Raw genomic sequence first — 17,257 nt, forward strand, 5'->3', positions numbered from 1 at the left:
CCTAATAAGCATTTTATGTCTTTGTCATGAAGCACAAAAAAAGCTAAACGCCCGCGCGTGTGATGTCGTCCCAAAAAACCGCAGCTTACATCCGTCTCTCTCTTTTACATGTAAATTGATTGCTATATAAGCCCATCTCTTTCTCTCTAACTCTGAAAGAGCCGTAACACATCATGAAAATTGAGTCTTAAGTTTAAAAGTATAGAGTTACAATTGCAACACACGAGCGCTGGAGAGTGATTATATCTTTTGAAAAGATATACATCTTTCTTTTCTTTAGCTCGCGAGGTACCTATCTCTAATACTACAAGCTAGATGTCTGGCGGTCATCCAGAGAGCTATGATAATGGTTTAGCTAAGAAATAGAAAAAGAAAATAAGGATATAAGCAGAAGAACTTAGATCACCGAGGTAGCTCGAAAAATTTCTATAGCCGTTGGAGACGAAATATTCTAGACTCACACAAGGTGTATCGAAAACAATCCAAGTTCAAGGGCAAGACTGGTGGTCATGGCGTTGTTAGGTGAACGCTTATACCTGACAGTGGACATTTATCGATTCACATGATAGTGATTATATAATCTCTGTGCAATTTCTTAATCGACTCTAGTTAAACTAGGTAGGTACTAGTTATATGCACTATACCTGTTCCTCGCTATCCACTAGTTCATCTGACTGTACACTTGAACGATCGAATATCCTTAGCGCGTCTCCTTCATGGCGTATTTCAGTCCTGAAAAAATTCACTCATGTATATAAATATAATATTTTCAAACTGCATTTTTATAGATGTCTAAATTTAACCGTGGAATGATGGTAAAAATTACAAAATAGAATGCCTGAAAGTAAAACTTACAAAATAGCCTGAAAGAAGATGGTTACAAGGAAGTGACGAAGAAGAAAGCCAATCGTAAGCAAAAGGTTTATAAATGTAAATTGATTTTGGTCCAAAAAATTGCCGATTTTAGCTATAATTGTCTTTCGCCCTTTATGTTATATCTCCTAATGTTGTGATCTACTTTTACTCTACTCTAACTACTAAGCCTTAACCTAAGTCCTACTTAATTCTTTAGAATCTAAGTCCTAAGCTAACCTTGATGTACTAAGTCGTAGACGGGTAACATTTTTTCAAAATAAGGTTTATAACATAGAAAACACGTCATAATTTGTTTTTTTTTTTAAATATGTCTAAAATAATTTGAGACCTATCTAAACGTACACACAATTTTATTCTAGACCGCAGTTTCGTAAAAACTCTTTGGCATATTACTAGTTGGATCGTGAACATTTCTGGAACTGGTCTTTGAGCTGAGTATTCTTCTTTGGTTTATTTACATATACATGGCTCTTGTGGTACCGAAAGGTAAAAGAAAACTAATGTCATGAGCTCGAGGGAGGCCACAGAAAGTTCATTAGATTTTTTAGAAAAAGAAATATTTAATATAAGGTTTTTCAAAAATTACTTTGTTTATATGGATGTCACTTGGCCACCGAATTTAATCATTTAACAAGTGTCATTGACCGCTTAGATAACGCATTTAAACACAACTGGATTTTCTTGTTAGGCCACGTAAATATATAATAGTAAAAGTCTTTATACTTTTAACAAATTTTTTTGTAACAAAACCTAGGAAAGTTGTAAATAGAAAAAAAATTGGGATCCGACCTGATCGAATTGACAATCAGGCGATTCGTAAAATAGAGACAGTAAACAACAACATAGCAGAGGTGAGCAACAAGCGGCCTGGAGGGAGTTTTTGTCCCATAATTAAATTATTATAAAATGCTATTCTAGACCGAAACTTTTTTTATTTATTTGTGACATGTTATTCACTCGTCGGCATTATTTTCAAACATACAATATAAACGCGCTACATGTGCGCAATTTTCTTTGTATCAAATTTGTATACGAAATGTTTACTTTTAAGTAAAATTATAAAATTTAAAACGCCCTTTAATAAAAAGGTTGCTCACCCCTGGCTTAGCGGATTGGGAAGTTGAAATTGCAATAGCTAAGCCGCATAACGCGCGGAACAGATAATCGCAGGGTCAGGTTTTGGAGGTTTGCCAAGAACTTCAGATTGACTTTCGGTTTTATGTCAACGTAACATTGAATATGGAACCTTCAGAACCTCCAGCTGCAAGGTGGACTGAGTCTGCTAAGATCATCAAGTCCTTGTTGGAAATCTATGAGAGGCCTACGTCCAGCACTAGACATGATGATGACAATGAGATATTTAATCACCTTCCATTAGAATAGTTTTGAAGAGCTGCTAAGAGAGCATTCGTATCGTATACGTATGTTGAACACTTGTCATAGTGCCCGTTTTCCTCTGGAACTGTCAGATTCTTGAGCAGATCTGCGGGTAGTCCAATATCTTGTATCTCTGGTGGTAGCGCGCACCAGTGATCTGGTGTATCATTTGTAAATACCTGCAAGATAACATTAATTATGTATATTTAGTTTATTACATTAGACGAAGTAATTCACACGGACCAGGACTGGCATATGTGCCATTTCTTTCGCGGAAAATTTCCAAAAAGGGTAACGATCATTAGTAAGGGATTTAGGGTATCAAAATTTCTAAAAGATTCTTCTCCATTTTAGCCGATAGACGCCCATTTTTTTTAATGGCCCCCACTATTAGGGGCCTCTCGTACCCCTATCTTTGGTGGGACAGGGACTTTATTGGCAATTTAATATTTTCACATACTTTTTTAATTTTCTCTCTCTTTTTTCATACTTTACTTTCTCTTTCGGTCTGTTATCTTATTTTTAATGCTACATTTCTGCTTTCTTTCCCTTTTGCTCTGTTCCTCTGTTCATCTATCATTCATTCCCTTTTTCTTTTTACATTTTAAATTTACATTTTTATTACTTATATCCTATAATTATTTTCTATCACAATTTTATGTATCATTTTAGTTCTATTTTGTCTTTTTTTATCTATTTATCTATTTATTTACTGTGTTTGCGATTTTTTTGCAGAGGGATACGAATGACTGTTTATCTTTTCCGCCTATCAGGGAGGCTATTGTCTCTTCCCTGATTTTAACGCCAGGATAGACGCCCATTGCAAGGCATGGACTTCCTCGACTGTGACTTGTGGGGTGCCTATCCAAGTCGCGTCTACCGGCACGTGGTAGCCTCTCCAGAACCAACAGCCAAAGTTGCACAAATGTTCTCCGCACACTGTCATTTCAGGCGAGCTATTTTTTGAGTTACGTTGGTGACATTTACATTGTTGTACTTTCCTTTACAAAGTGAATTATATAAGATTGTTCTCCGGGAACCGAACCCACGGTCTACGATCTTAATTCTTAGAACTCTACCACTGGACTCTATGTACGGTTTATAATGCATTCCCGTAAAATATCTTTTAGTTTTCGTGTTATGTGCGTGCTCTGTGTTTGGCACTAATCGGTGTAACATAACTCCTGAAGATGCCCCGTGGAGGGGTGGAACACGTGTTGAGTGATTTAACGGTGGCAGTTGTGTAATTCGCATTGTTTGTCCCATACGCATTTATCAGCGGGCTGGCGGGCGGTGCACTTTGTTGCAGGGCTACTACTGCATGTGCGAAAGTAGCTAAATATTGGTCCTTTTCTTACTTAGGATGGACTTCCGCAAGGTAACGCCTGATTCCATTAAATATTCGTGTTATAAATTTAAATATTTTTTTGAATATAGTGCAGCTTGGAAATGTATCGCTCTAACTGTAAAGGATGTATGTGAAAGTGGTAACAAAAAAACCCTTAAGAGTACGTTGTGGGTTTTTACAGATCAGAAAGTCTCGGTAAAGCAAATCCCGAGAATCGGCTCGACTGAATCTCCTAATTTTAATTCATGTTTTCCTTGTGATACTAGAAAAGTTTTTATTATGAGAAAAAATGGTTGACGAGGAAAATGAAACGAAATTAATTACCGATGCCTTTGCTGTCAAAATGGAATTAAAATAAAAAAAATATATAATACACCATAAAGTTTTACAATGAAAATATAAACAAGTTATCACTTAAATCTTTCAAGTAAACAATAGATAACTTAGTTTTGTACGTAATTGTAATTAGTTATTACGATATTAAATCAATTATTTATTTAAACACATATACAATGTATGAATAACGACGAACTTAATTCTGAAGGTATTCTCTACCAGTTAACCATTTAGACCTGTGGTTTTAAACCTTTTTGTACCATGCATACCTTAGCCTTTTTAAAATCTTTACTCTCCTCTATGTAATTCATATAATTTTTAAATTAAAGCTAAGGGGTTAAACCAGTGTTTCCCAAAGTGGTCTATATCGACCTCTAGGGGTCTATGACAACCTGCAAGGGGTCTACGTCAGCGAAAAATAATTTGGGGGTCCATGAAATGAAAATGGGGGTCCACGATAGTGAATCTCAACACATACACAGATAGTATATGTATAGTATATATGAATAGTACATATTTAATTACATCATACTATCTAATAATATTAAAACATTTACATTATTTATAAAAGTACCTAGAAGTAGTATTTTAAAAAGCTTAAATTTAAATTCAATTAATAAATATATAAATTAACATGTTTTTACTTTAAGTTTTTAAGTTTTTAAGACTAAACTTCACTACAGTTAGAAATTTACAGGAAATCAATATCAGGTAAGTAGGGGGTCTACCCAACATGGAAAAACTTGGCAAGGGGTCTACGACACAAAAAAAGTTTGGGGAACTCTGGGTTAAACTCATGTCGAGTAGACTTTATAATTGCAAACTGGATTAGGCAGAGCAGACAAGTTAATGAAGGTAGGTTAAACAAGTAAATGTCGTAAAAGGCAAAATAAAAAATTAAAAGAAAAATAAACATTAAGATTAAAAAAAATATATAAATATATTAATGGCTACTACTTACTGTAATTATATATAAATATAACTTAAAATATATAATTAAATATATATTATGGAATATTTATGTATAAAACGAACTAATGAAGTGATATTTCTGAATTGCGTTTTAATAATTTATTTGTAATCAACTCTCTCTATATATATAAAACACAAAATACATAAAATAGACATATTGACATATAAATTAGCATTAGTTGTATGTACAGTAACGAAGTTTTTAACTATATTCAAAAAAAATTGTTTTGTACATTCGAATGTATCATTTAATTATTACGTTGTATAAGAAGGACATTCACGAATGTAATAGTTAAATATTATAAATATTTAATAAAAACATTTAAATGCGACAGACTTATAGAATTTTTGATTGCCATTATTTTAGAATTTAAATAAAACTTAATTGTTTTTGTTGTAAAACAACGATACAATATAAATAACTCTTTTTTAATATTACATCAGATTTCTTAACGTAAATGGATCAAATTTTATTAATTGAAAATATTTATATTAACACCTCGTCATAGAAATAAAAAAAATCATTAGAGAATTGCGTTTCAAAATTCCTTGTTAAGAAAAAAGAAAGGTTAAAAACGTTCATTAATAGTTATTTAGATTTTCAAAAGCACAAAGACGGTATGTCCAACGCAATAGCATATACCACTCCCAGAGATCACGACCATCAGCTCTTGGATTACCAGTAACCAGCGAATACCGGTAACCTTGCCTATGTCACAGGTCCACGGAATTAAAAAGGCTTACCTGTGCAAATACTATAATAGCGGTAGGAATGCCTGCCAGTCCACATAATAAATAAAATAGAATCATATGCCAGTATCCTTTAGCAGTGGACAAAACTGCGGCTTCGTCTAATTCTCGCGTCCATGACGTCATCTCTTTCTCTGTCCAAGTCCTTCTATTGCCAAACGGTAAATGTATTTCTCTTCTTCAATCTAAAACAAATTGATTATATTTACAAATTTAAAAAAATACAAATATATCTTCATTATTCTATCAGCCAATGTACAGCTGTACAGCCGTCTTCCTCAATCGATTTTCAATAGTATTGATAGAGAACAGCCTTTATCTAGCCTCTTCCGGCGACTTTAAGGTTGACTGTCCACCACGTGGATGAACATCTTACGCTACGCTTGCCGATATTATGTCCTCACTCCACAACTTACGGCATCAGCATTTTAGCTGACCTGATTGGATGAGTACGTGGAACAATATTGAAAAACCTTGAGGATATAGTTATAGTGTCTTCTAGAACATTGAAGAATGTAGTACAAATAGAACTTACTGTTAAGACCATATAAATATAACAAGTGGTACGACTTATTTTGTTACAATCCATAGAAGCACATTGCATGGCATAGACCTCCCATAAAGATATCTATAGGGGAAATACCACAGTCGTCATGCTTGGCAGACGGGTTGGCGATAGCAGTGTGATATTATGGTATACAAAGAATAACAGAAGCAGCAATCCTATATAATTAATGATCAAAGTATGAAATATTTAAGATTGTCTCTCCGGAATCGAATATGGGACCCCATTTGGGGTCGCGACCCATAGTTTAAGAAGCCCTGCTCTAAACTTTACGATTCCGGAGATATGTCATTAGTCAATATGTAGATGGAAATGTCTTTCATAGATAGATATACATAATAAATAATAAACTTATTATATAACTGATAAACATATATATATATACTCGTACATAAGAGGAAATTATACATATAAAATATACCACAGTTTTCTAGGTTTCATATAATTAGTAAATACTTTGTGGCGAACTGTTTCGTCGAAGTCTTCAGCCTGTAAAAGCCTACAGCAAGGTCCCCAAAGATATCTATGAGATGATATACCATAATCGCTTAGCAGGCGAGTTGACAATCGCAGTGTGATATTATGGTACGCAGAGGACGCTGTTGTCCATCCTCTGGAAACTTGGTTGTGATGAGTGGCAATTCTTTATACTTCCTGGATTCGAATCTGAGTCATAGGACGCAAGGCTCATTCTACCACTGAGCTATCACTGTTCAACTGTGTATAATATATTTTTAAAGTTTATTACACAAAATCTGGTAAAAATGCTACTAAAATGACAGTTTTTCTATATATAAAACTTGACATTAAATTAAACTCCTACTGAAGTTAGGATTTAGTAAAAGTGAACACAAAAAAAACTCATCTGAGTTGGCTGCGCGCTCTTCACGCGTTAGAAATCCACGTAGTTTAAGTAATTGGATTTCATCACAGTGGATTTCATTCAGATTCTAGCTTATATCAAATTAGAATCTTCTAGCATTATTCACGTGACGTAAATATTCCAAAGTATATAATAACACAAATAAGTCAATATACAAGTAAAGTTATAATAATTACACAATTTTTTCCGATAATTGTTCTCGAACTGTCTCTTTTGTACAAATGACGATTTGATGGCGCTTTAATTACTAGAAGGAGTTTATCATAAACTATGTCGCTTTGAACAGTAAAAAAAGATTGCATTATTTACACATACAAATGCATGGCGCAAAAGTAATGTCATAATGTGAACGCAGCTTAATTTTTATAAAAAGAGAAATTTTTTACTGTGCTTTAACATTTATGATGTAGATATATAAAGAATTAATTTTCAATAAGCGATGAAGTATATCTATATATTAAGATATCCATTCTATATATATATGTCAACAGTACATATATATATAGTAGTTAAAGAAGTGGTCGTTTTAGCCTATAGGCGGTCGCTATAAGGCATAGATCTCCCCCATATATTTTGATAAACCAAACTTACAAGTGCACATGACTTATGAGATATGGGAAAATTTATCCTCGGATTATCTACGAGATCCAATCATAAATAGGAAAATCCGTAGATGAACAAAAGTGACCGTTGTATCCCAGCAAATTGGTGAGTTGAATTGACGAAAGTTAGTTTATAGCGCGCGGAATTACCCGGTGAAATTTTAAGGTTCTGTGGTAGACCATAGTTGGTAAACTACCTTGATGCATGATGATGACCTCAAGGGCATCCTTGTATTACAGGTGAACCTAGGTCCTATCTTGGGGGCTAGTAACGCCATGAAACATTCACCGCGAAAGCCTTCCAGCAGTGACAGTCCAGACCAAAAAAAATTGATGACGTCATTATCTAAATTTAACATCAACGTTATCAACTTTTATATAAATAAACAGCTGATTAGCATAATTGTAAGCAAAACCTTCGTCCGGGGAATACCCATGACGGACAATGTCCCGTAACTTTTCGGATGCTGGGTCGTTCCCTTTGAACACAATGCTTTCACTTACCGTTCACCTAACGGTGATTATATAATTCACTCATACTGTACAAATGTTGAATATTGAACCGGCAACCTTAGATTATTATCCTATGTATTTAACCACTGCTAAAAACCGTCAAAAACAAAAACACACAACACTTCACTTTAATTTACTTACACATATATGTTTATATATATGTGTAATAATATATATATATGATGTCCACTTTTTTGTGTGTATATATACAAATATCATATGGGATTAATGTTAAAGAAATTCGGAAATTTCGTTGGAGAGAAACCGAACAGCATAATCGGGGCTGACGGCTCACAAAGCAAGTTCAGGGAGGCTTCCATGTAATGCATTGTTGTCCACCTTCAGTAAAAAGACCCTTCTGCCTATTTAACTAAACTATTATATGCTCCTAGCCATGATTGCTTTTAAGTCCCGTTTCAAAAATGTACTAATGTTCTATTTTGGCAATCATAATCCTTCACGGAAAATATAAATTGTGCAGTATGAGAGAGAAGACAGTAAAATATATGCTGAAAAAATTATTAGGAAATAAGTGCCCCAGCTATAGGGGTGAACGAAAGGTTCTCAAACGGAGGCCTTTAAAAGCCTTTAGCGAGTCGTATAGATTTCACTGTTACATCACAAGCTCTCATTAATATTTGATTTTATACATGGTGTTTGGTAATAGGCGTAAAATTTTTAAGCGTTGAATATATAGTAAGAATTTTTTTTTTCAGAACAGGTCATTAGACTCTTGCAATATAATAAAAAAAAGTTATATTTGATCGCTTTGTACAGAATGATTGTAAATAGGTAAAAATGCTTTGATCCTTCTTGTTGACAAATGTGATATACATTCACACTATACATCTTTTACATCCATAACCAATGACCTTATATGTTTATATTATAATAATAATAGATATTTGGGCAAAAATATAATGAGTGCGTTTTGAAATTCCCGAGGTTTTGTTTAAAATAAGAAATAACAATTCGTTCAGAAACAAGGTCCCAAAAAGTTTATTTATTTTTTTCACTTGTAATTTATAAACAATGCGATCACTGTGCGATATGTTGCATATATATATATATATAAATTCTACATGGCTTTTACTTACATTTCAACAAAGCCATTCGGGACAACTAGTATGCTTTAAAACTAATATATGTTTGTATATATATATATATGTATATATAACTAAAATATACACATTTCTTACTGAATATAACGCAAACGAAGCACAACTGTTACTATTTATAATTAAATTCACTTATATATGTAGTTTAGATAATGAAAAAAAAAATAATTGTAAATATATGTAAAACAATGCACAAATATTTAGACGTTTTTTTTATTTGGCAGTTCAATAAAGACATCCGTTGATAGATAAACCAAATATATTAACATATATATCGTACCTGAATAACTGAAGACTATTTAAATTTTGTAAAATTTGTTCCACGGCGTCTAATGAAGATATGCGATGGTGTTTAATTAGAATACACACACAAATACAGTACATTTAATACACAATGAAATAATGTTCACTCGACGGACGCAAGACACGAACTCCATTGATACAACACGCGGCGTCGTATTTTGAATAAACCTTGCGGAAAAAATCGCCAATAACTCCTCCTATGGGGGACGGAAGCACATACGTATGTTTCTCATTGATGCTTTTTCATTCTTCATCAAATTACCAGATTTCTTAAGGCATATATTCAGAACATTTTTACTGAAGTCAAACATAAATATCCACATAAATCCAGGCTGGATATGTCACTTAAGCTATATATTACGTATTACGTATTATATATATGCATATAAATGTATAGTAGTGTATATATTTGTATGTATATGCTCCCTAAACTGCCCTCTCCTTCATGTCTCTCATCTCTATCCAAAGGTTGTCTGGTAGAGATCGCCTCGAGCGATAAGATCGCCTCTTGTACCTCTATTTAAATTGTTTTTTTTTTAGTTATTATCTCTAGTGTACAAAAAAGGGTAAATAAAATAAATAAATACTAAATATCCCACCTAGAACGGAAGTTAATACGACTCGACTAGTAAATAAAAGTTATTTTATTAACATTTTGTGTAAATTAAAACTATATTTTTATTTTACAAAATAGTACGGTATGGAACGTAAAAGCTAGAGATTCCATGTTGTTTTTAAAAAAGTTTGTATGCCTTTGGTTGTCTCTCAATATTTTATAACATATTATTTATGCTCCATAATTTAAATTCTTATATATAAATTGTGACAAGCAGGTAATAAATATAAGAAAAAAAAAAATAAACTCGTAACGCAATACATCTTCCTCTTTTCAGCTGATGGATGCCCATTGCAAGATATCGACCTTTCTCAAAGATGACTGTTCTTTCGCTGTTCGTATCCAACAACATCCCGCGACTTACCTTTCATTTTTAACATTTTTAAACGGTTTTATTTAATTCAACCCGTACGGATTTTATTTGGGTCAAAATTAGAAATTGAAATTTAAGCACCTTCCCGTTGTCAGATTGATCTGAAATTTGGTACACACATTTAATTTAGATGACAATACAATATCATAAAATCAATAATATTATAAATCTAAGATGGCCGCCGATACAAAATGGCGGATTACGTATTTTTCCTTAACCCCCTCAATATGGGTATCAAATGAAAGGGCTACTCTAGTAAAACACGATGATTATGTCAAAATTTAAAATTCAAGATTGACGCCGTTCCAATATGGCGGACTAGGTACATATTTTTCCACAACCAGCACAATCATATCAATCCACCACAATCGTATCAAAAAATCTTTAACTTAAAAGTTTTTAAATGTTATTATTAACTTCCTTTTTAACGCAACACATAAATACAAAAGAATTAAAAATATATAACGTCTAAATTTCTTGTTTAAATCATAACAAATTCTTTATAAGTCTGAGTGTACATATGTTATATACAATAAAGTTCCACAACATATCTCAGACATTCCTTATCTTAGTTATTAATATAAAATTAAAAGTATACTGATTAAATTTTACTATAGAATTCAAGAGTTTTTAGTTGATCGAAGTGTAGAAATTCTCTTGTTGACTCATTTACATGATTGATATTATAATGTACACTCTAAAAAAAGTGTTAAATTTCATTTAAAAAGAAAACTATTTCCCATGTCTTGTTCTTCCCGACTCTTCTCAATAGATCAGAGTTCCGAATCGACGGTAGCTTACTACTTTTTATGTGGAAATAATAGACGATTCAAAAGCGCATGTAAATGACTTTAGTTTAGTAAATATACGTAATTTATGAAGTATTTAATGGAATAAGGCGTTACCTCGCGGAAGTCTATCCTAAGTAAGGAAAAGGCCAATATTTAGCCACTTCCGCACATGCAGTGGTAGTCGTGCAATAAAATGCACCGCCCGCCAGCCCGCTGATAAATGCGTATGCGGCAAACTATGCGAATTACACAACCGCTACCGCCAAATCACTCAACACGTGTTTCACCCCTCCACGGGGCATCTTCAGGAGTTATGTTACACCGATTAGTGCCAAACACAGAGTGAGCTCAGTCCGTCGCCGCTATTTATGAGGTGTTGTCATTTAAAAAAAAATTAACCGTTGCCCGTAAGGTTGCTAATGTCAAGGCCAACTTGAAAAAAATTCCAAATTTAAAATATCTTTATTCAAGTAGGCACTTACATGCGCTTTGGAATCATCGATTATTATACCATTGTAAAGAATAAGCTACCACCGGCTCCGAACGCTGATCTGCGGAGCCCGGATGAACATCAGCTCTTTCTTGGAACGGGCTTTTAAAAGCAATCATAGGTAAAAAGGCATTTAAAAATATTGTCCGAAAAGTCTAATTAGTATAGATGAACGCCAACTCATTAAATAGAGGGCTCGATTAACTTGTTACGTGAGCCGTCAGCCCTGAGAATCGTAATCAACTTCTTTCTAACTATACCTCTTATGTATATATATGTATATAGATAATAAAAAAAATATATAACTCATAGTATTTCGTCTTCAAAAACATAACAAATCCTTCATTGTTTTGAGTGTACACACACACACACACATATATATATATATATATATTAATAACTATATATATATATATATATATATATATATATATATATATATATATATATATATGATAAAAACGGTTGAAAATATGTTCAGGTACTTTATACTCGTAATATATGTAGACACTCAAAGTTAAGTAAGTAAGTTTTTGTAGACGAAATTCTATGACTTATATATTTTTTTAATATTTATATACATATATATAAGTAGTAAGCTACTATCGGCTAGAACAGATAATCTGTTGAGAAGAACCGGCTGGAAACTCAACAGTTGCTTTTTATAAATACCAACCATATAAATATATCAATACACCAAGATCAACATATTTCAATCAACTTAAAAAATAGTAAATTCTATAGCAAGATTGATGTAATAATATACTTTTATTTTAGATTTAAAGCAAAGAGACGGTAGGTCTAAGAAATATTGTGAAACTTTATTATAAAACAAATTAATAAAAGAAAAATTTTGCGGTAATTTATTACGGATGGATAGTGAAGAGTAGATACATGCAAATCTCATTTTACCGGTTCCATTGGAAATCTACAGAGAAGCCTTATTCAAGGTTACGCCATAAAAAATGAAATAGACTTAATGAAATATTTTTGTTTTAAGAAAAACTTCATTATGGATAAATAAACTATTATAAATGTATAAATTGATTCCTTGGATCTCTTATCTGTATATATAAAGATGAATATTTGTCTGTATGTAGTTTATAGAAACGAAAACTATGCATTCGTGTAATGATCTTTAACAAAGTTGTTTTACATGAGCGTACGAAGGTTTATAATTTGGTATGATCAATTTTCGACAGATGGCGCCACTGTCCAATGAATTTCATGTCACCGTGACAGTTCATGAATTGAATTTGAATATGAATTGAAACCAAAATAGCGAACAAACGATGACGTTCTGTTTTTTAATGGTGTCCGCTATCAGGTCCCCTCGTTCCCCTATCTATTATGGAACAGGCACTTTGTATCTAATATTTTTTTTCACGTAATATGTTTATTATCGCGCTTTTCTATCGTTACTCCTATGATCTTTAATTCCTTTATTTCTTTCTTTCTACAATTCGTGTTTCTTTCACTTTCTTGTCCATTTTTCCTTTTATTCGAATCATTCTTTCTTCTTCTCATACTATAACAATTGAAGTTTCTTTGTTTTTATATCGCATTTTTGATCTATTCTAGACTATTATTTTATTTACTTATTTATTTAATTATCGATTTTTGCACTTTTATTTACAATTTTAATGTTAACTTCTTGTTTCTTTTAATCACGTTTTTCGCGAGCGTTCTGCACACTTTTAGGAACGTTGGTCTTGCTTTCTCGTTGTTGATTAGCGAGGACATAGAGTCCTCTCTAACCTTACTGCCTAACCGGCATTCAGAGTCGACCCTGAGTCCTCCGAATGCGGGACAGTGGGCTACCAGGTGGACCACGATCTGGTCCACGCCCGGTTCACAGAAGCACGATGGGTCATCTTTGAGCTTGAACCTGTGAAGGTACTCAGTGAGGAGTTTGACCAAGACCGCGTTCACCTCGATACTGCGGAGCGAGTGATGACGTTTCAAGTTGTGGGTGACATAAGGATTTATGTGAATTATGGAATCAAGATCCTGATCACATAATTAAAATACTTTTTTTTTAAATTCCACGCGAAGACGGGGGGCACAGTTAGTTATATTATTTATGATAATGTATGTAGAACTCATTTTTCCGGTACTGTCGGAAATCTATGGGAAAGTGTTATGTCAAGCTTGCGTCATACGAATGAAACAATGATGAATTCTTTTCCCGACCGTATTCAAATAAATCGATTTGATTTTACACGCTGTCAGTTTCTAGTGAGTCAATAGTGATAATGTATCTTTAATACAGATCGGATATATAACTGGCATTTTCCTCGCTGACGATGAATATGCGCACGCGTGGTTTCCACTTACACCAGCAAAATGTGCTTAATATTATATAGGTGATTTGATAAGTCTACCATGATGCTGAATAATTATATATCTTTACTGCCAGTGTCTTAAACATGGTAGTCAGTTACAAGCCAAATTTTTCTTGTTTATTTGTTAAAAAACTATTCAAATATTGTTAATTAAGTATAATTTGCATATATAAGGTACACCAATACCTCACTTTGCGCCGTGGTTACGTTGCAAAAAAACACGACACAAATTATAACGCCGCAAAGTGAATTAAGATATTCTATAGCAAACCATGTAAATATCGAAGATAGGTTCCAGGGTTACGAAAATACAACTTTTTAAAAATAAAATAGAACAAAGTAAACATTTAAAAAACAAAAATAATATAATTCTGCCAATAAATAAATTGGAAAAATATTTACCTTTTTTGTAACCAGAAACAACACGATAAAATTTATAAAAAATTATTATTCTCTTTTTAAAAAAGCACAACACACTACATTACAACATACTACGTAATTGAAACTGAACTTTAATATTAGCAACACAAAGTGATAATAAAACTGTATTAAAATTGCGTTGATTTTTAGTTATAAAGGGAATCCCCGAGTTTTGATGGTATGGCGCAATTAGAAACAAAAGTGCTGCCATCTTTTAGAAAAAAAAAATTCAAAAAAAAAATTAAAGATTCCAACCCAAAACAACGCAACCTCTAAAATCTAACGACGCACAGTGAAAATTGGTACTAATTAAGCAGCGATGCGGCCCGCCGAGCTTTCCTAAAATTAAGTCTAATCGATTTTTTCCCGTCAACATATTTTTTTAAAAATTATTTAGTTTTCAAAAACTTAATTGACAGAAACTGACATGCAAATTATTTTGCTAAAATTAATATTGATTTAAAAATATATTAATCTCAGTTAACTTTGAAATTTTTTAAACTTATGTGAGCCCTGGGAAATTTTCGCTTTTAATGAAATATACCTTTAACTTTTTCTTCAGTTTTTTTACTACGCGCTTGCAGTGTCCAATTTTTAATTTTACAGTTCGTGCGACAACTTCCTCATCCCTCCATATTCCCCTTCCTCAGGTTGTGCGCCAGTATCTGTGCGGCGGTTGCCGTATTCACATGGATGAATCTTGCGATCGCATCTTGAGTCTTGTCCGTGTAATACACGCACGTGTGTGACGATGACATATAGAGGGTATTTTTTATTCGTATCTATAGCCCCTGAGCCTCGTAATGTAATGTCCTCCGATACAATGCACCCATAGGTCTACTTGATACATCAATTAACTATATGCAAAATATATAGTTATATGTTGCAATTAAGCAATTACTTTTAATTAACCTAAAGTTGTAAATGAAGGTTGGTAGTTTTACAACAACGTTACTATATATAATTAATAATAACTGTTGATCTTCCGTATGAATATATATATAAAATTCAAATACATTCAATTGTACTGTACTATACAACTGTAAAAAATGTACTACCTGACTTGTTAATATGTATAAATTTTAGCTTTATTTACCCATAAGAGAAAATTGTATAAAAAATATTGTAAATAATAATAAAACGCTGCCGAGTCTCACAGCTGGGAGAAGAAAGATCCGTATCAAATATGCCCAAACTTTCTCTGCTGTCATTCAATATACAGATGGAGTCCTTTCGTTCTGAACGTCGGATGGCTAGGTTCAGCGAGTGCTTTTTTGTTGAATAATTATAAATGATTTTTTTAGATTCACGTATAGACCATTTTTCTAGAAAAAGTTTCAAAGATTTTACACCTATTTACAATTATTCTGTATAGACTTTATATAGAATTATGGGAAATAATAACAGAAAATTCATTTGTTGTTTTCAACCCCTGTATATCTATGAGGAGATATACCATAATCGCCACACTGGGCAGGTTAGTTAGCGATCGCAGTGTGGTATTATGGTACGCAGAGGACGATGCTGTCCATCATCTGGAAACTTCTTTGTGAGTGTGACAATCCTATATAATTAATGCACAAAGTGCGAATTGTACAACTTTGTATCACGGGAATCGAACACGTTACCTACTATTGCATGAAAAGAAAGGAATTTATTATGATATATGTAACATTAATTTATTTTTTCTGTTCTAATTTTGAAAACGCTTTTTCTTACTATATCTTCATTACGTTTTAAATGTCTAAAGCAATTGATTTCTTGCAAATGACTAATACACGTTACATTACCGCGTTTAAACAGATTCACCCTGGAAGCTTTTACATCTAAAAGCAATCACCCTGTATACAGGATACACATTACAGGATACATTCAAATTGTGAAATAGATTTTTTAAGGAAACAGATGATGAATGTAGGAAATTACTCTAATTATATATACAGTATGACACAGGAAAAACACATATCATTTTGTACATGATACTGTTTAAGGATAAATGATTATCCTTGTAATTTCTATGCTATCCTCTGTCACTTGGTAATTTTGAAGCCTTCATATTCTCGCAAGAGGTATGTTTAATTTTTTATTATTGATCTCTTTATTATCTAAGAAAAAAATCTTCGAAATGTAAAGTTGATATAGATTTTAATTTCACTTACACATATTTAAAAAGATGAATAGCGATTTTATTTTGTATTGTACTGTAATATAAGTTGTATATGTATATATTTGTATATATATATATATATACACAAACAATATTTTGTATATATATATATAATACAAGATCGGTCATTGTGGAGACCTTCGGGGGAGGCTTATGCCTTGCAGTAGGCATCTATCATCAGATATGGTGATGAATATGATCATCGTTTATTATTTTCTTTTTAGATATATTTAGAGATTTAGCTTTATTACAATGAAGATTTGAGATTAATGCATCCTCTAGTAAATACCCATTGAGTTTAAATCTTAACCGGATTTTCCATTCTGACTAACTTGAGGAAATTGAGAAGCGCGCTAGGAAAGCCCGGTAAGATGGAAAACAGATTTAAGTTGTGCTTTCCTCTAGCGACATC

The 17,257-nt window shown here is 32.7% G+C and overlaps 1 protein-coding gene across 1 annotated transcript in view; it reads right to left on the reverse strand.

Annotated features, from left to right (window-relative positions):
* The window catches only part of LOC137925773 (organic cation transporter protein-like), a 34,117-nt gene that overhangs the window by 14,249 nt on the left and 2,611 nt on the right, over positions 1–17,257 (reverse strand). The window contains exons 2-4 of the mRNA XM_068769242.1: positions 13,585–13,923; positions 2,245–2,432; positions 645–732 (exon numbers count right to left, since the gene is read on the reverse strand). Coding sequence (XP_068625343.1) covers positions 645–732; positions 2,245–2,432; positions 13,585–13,923 — 615 coding nt within the window. The remainder of the gene's footprint in view (positions 1–644; positions 733–2,244; positions 2,433–13,584; positions 13,924–17,257) is intronic.

This window comes from Battus philenor, unplaced genomic scaffold, assembly GCF_028537555.1.
Source record: "Battus philenor isolate CCGP_79_NKW_IND1 unplaced genomic scaffold, ilBatPhil1.0.hap1 SCAF_27, whole genome shotgun sequence".
Taxonomy (NCBI): Eukaryota; Metazoa; Arthropoda; class Insecta; order Lepidoptera; family Papilionidae; genus Battus; species Battus philenor.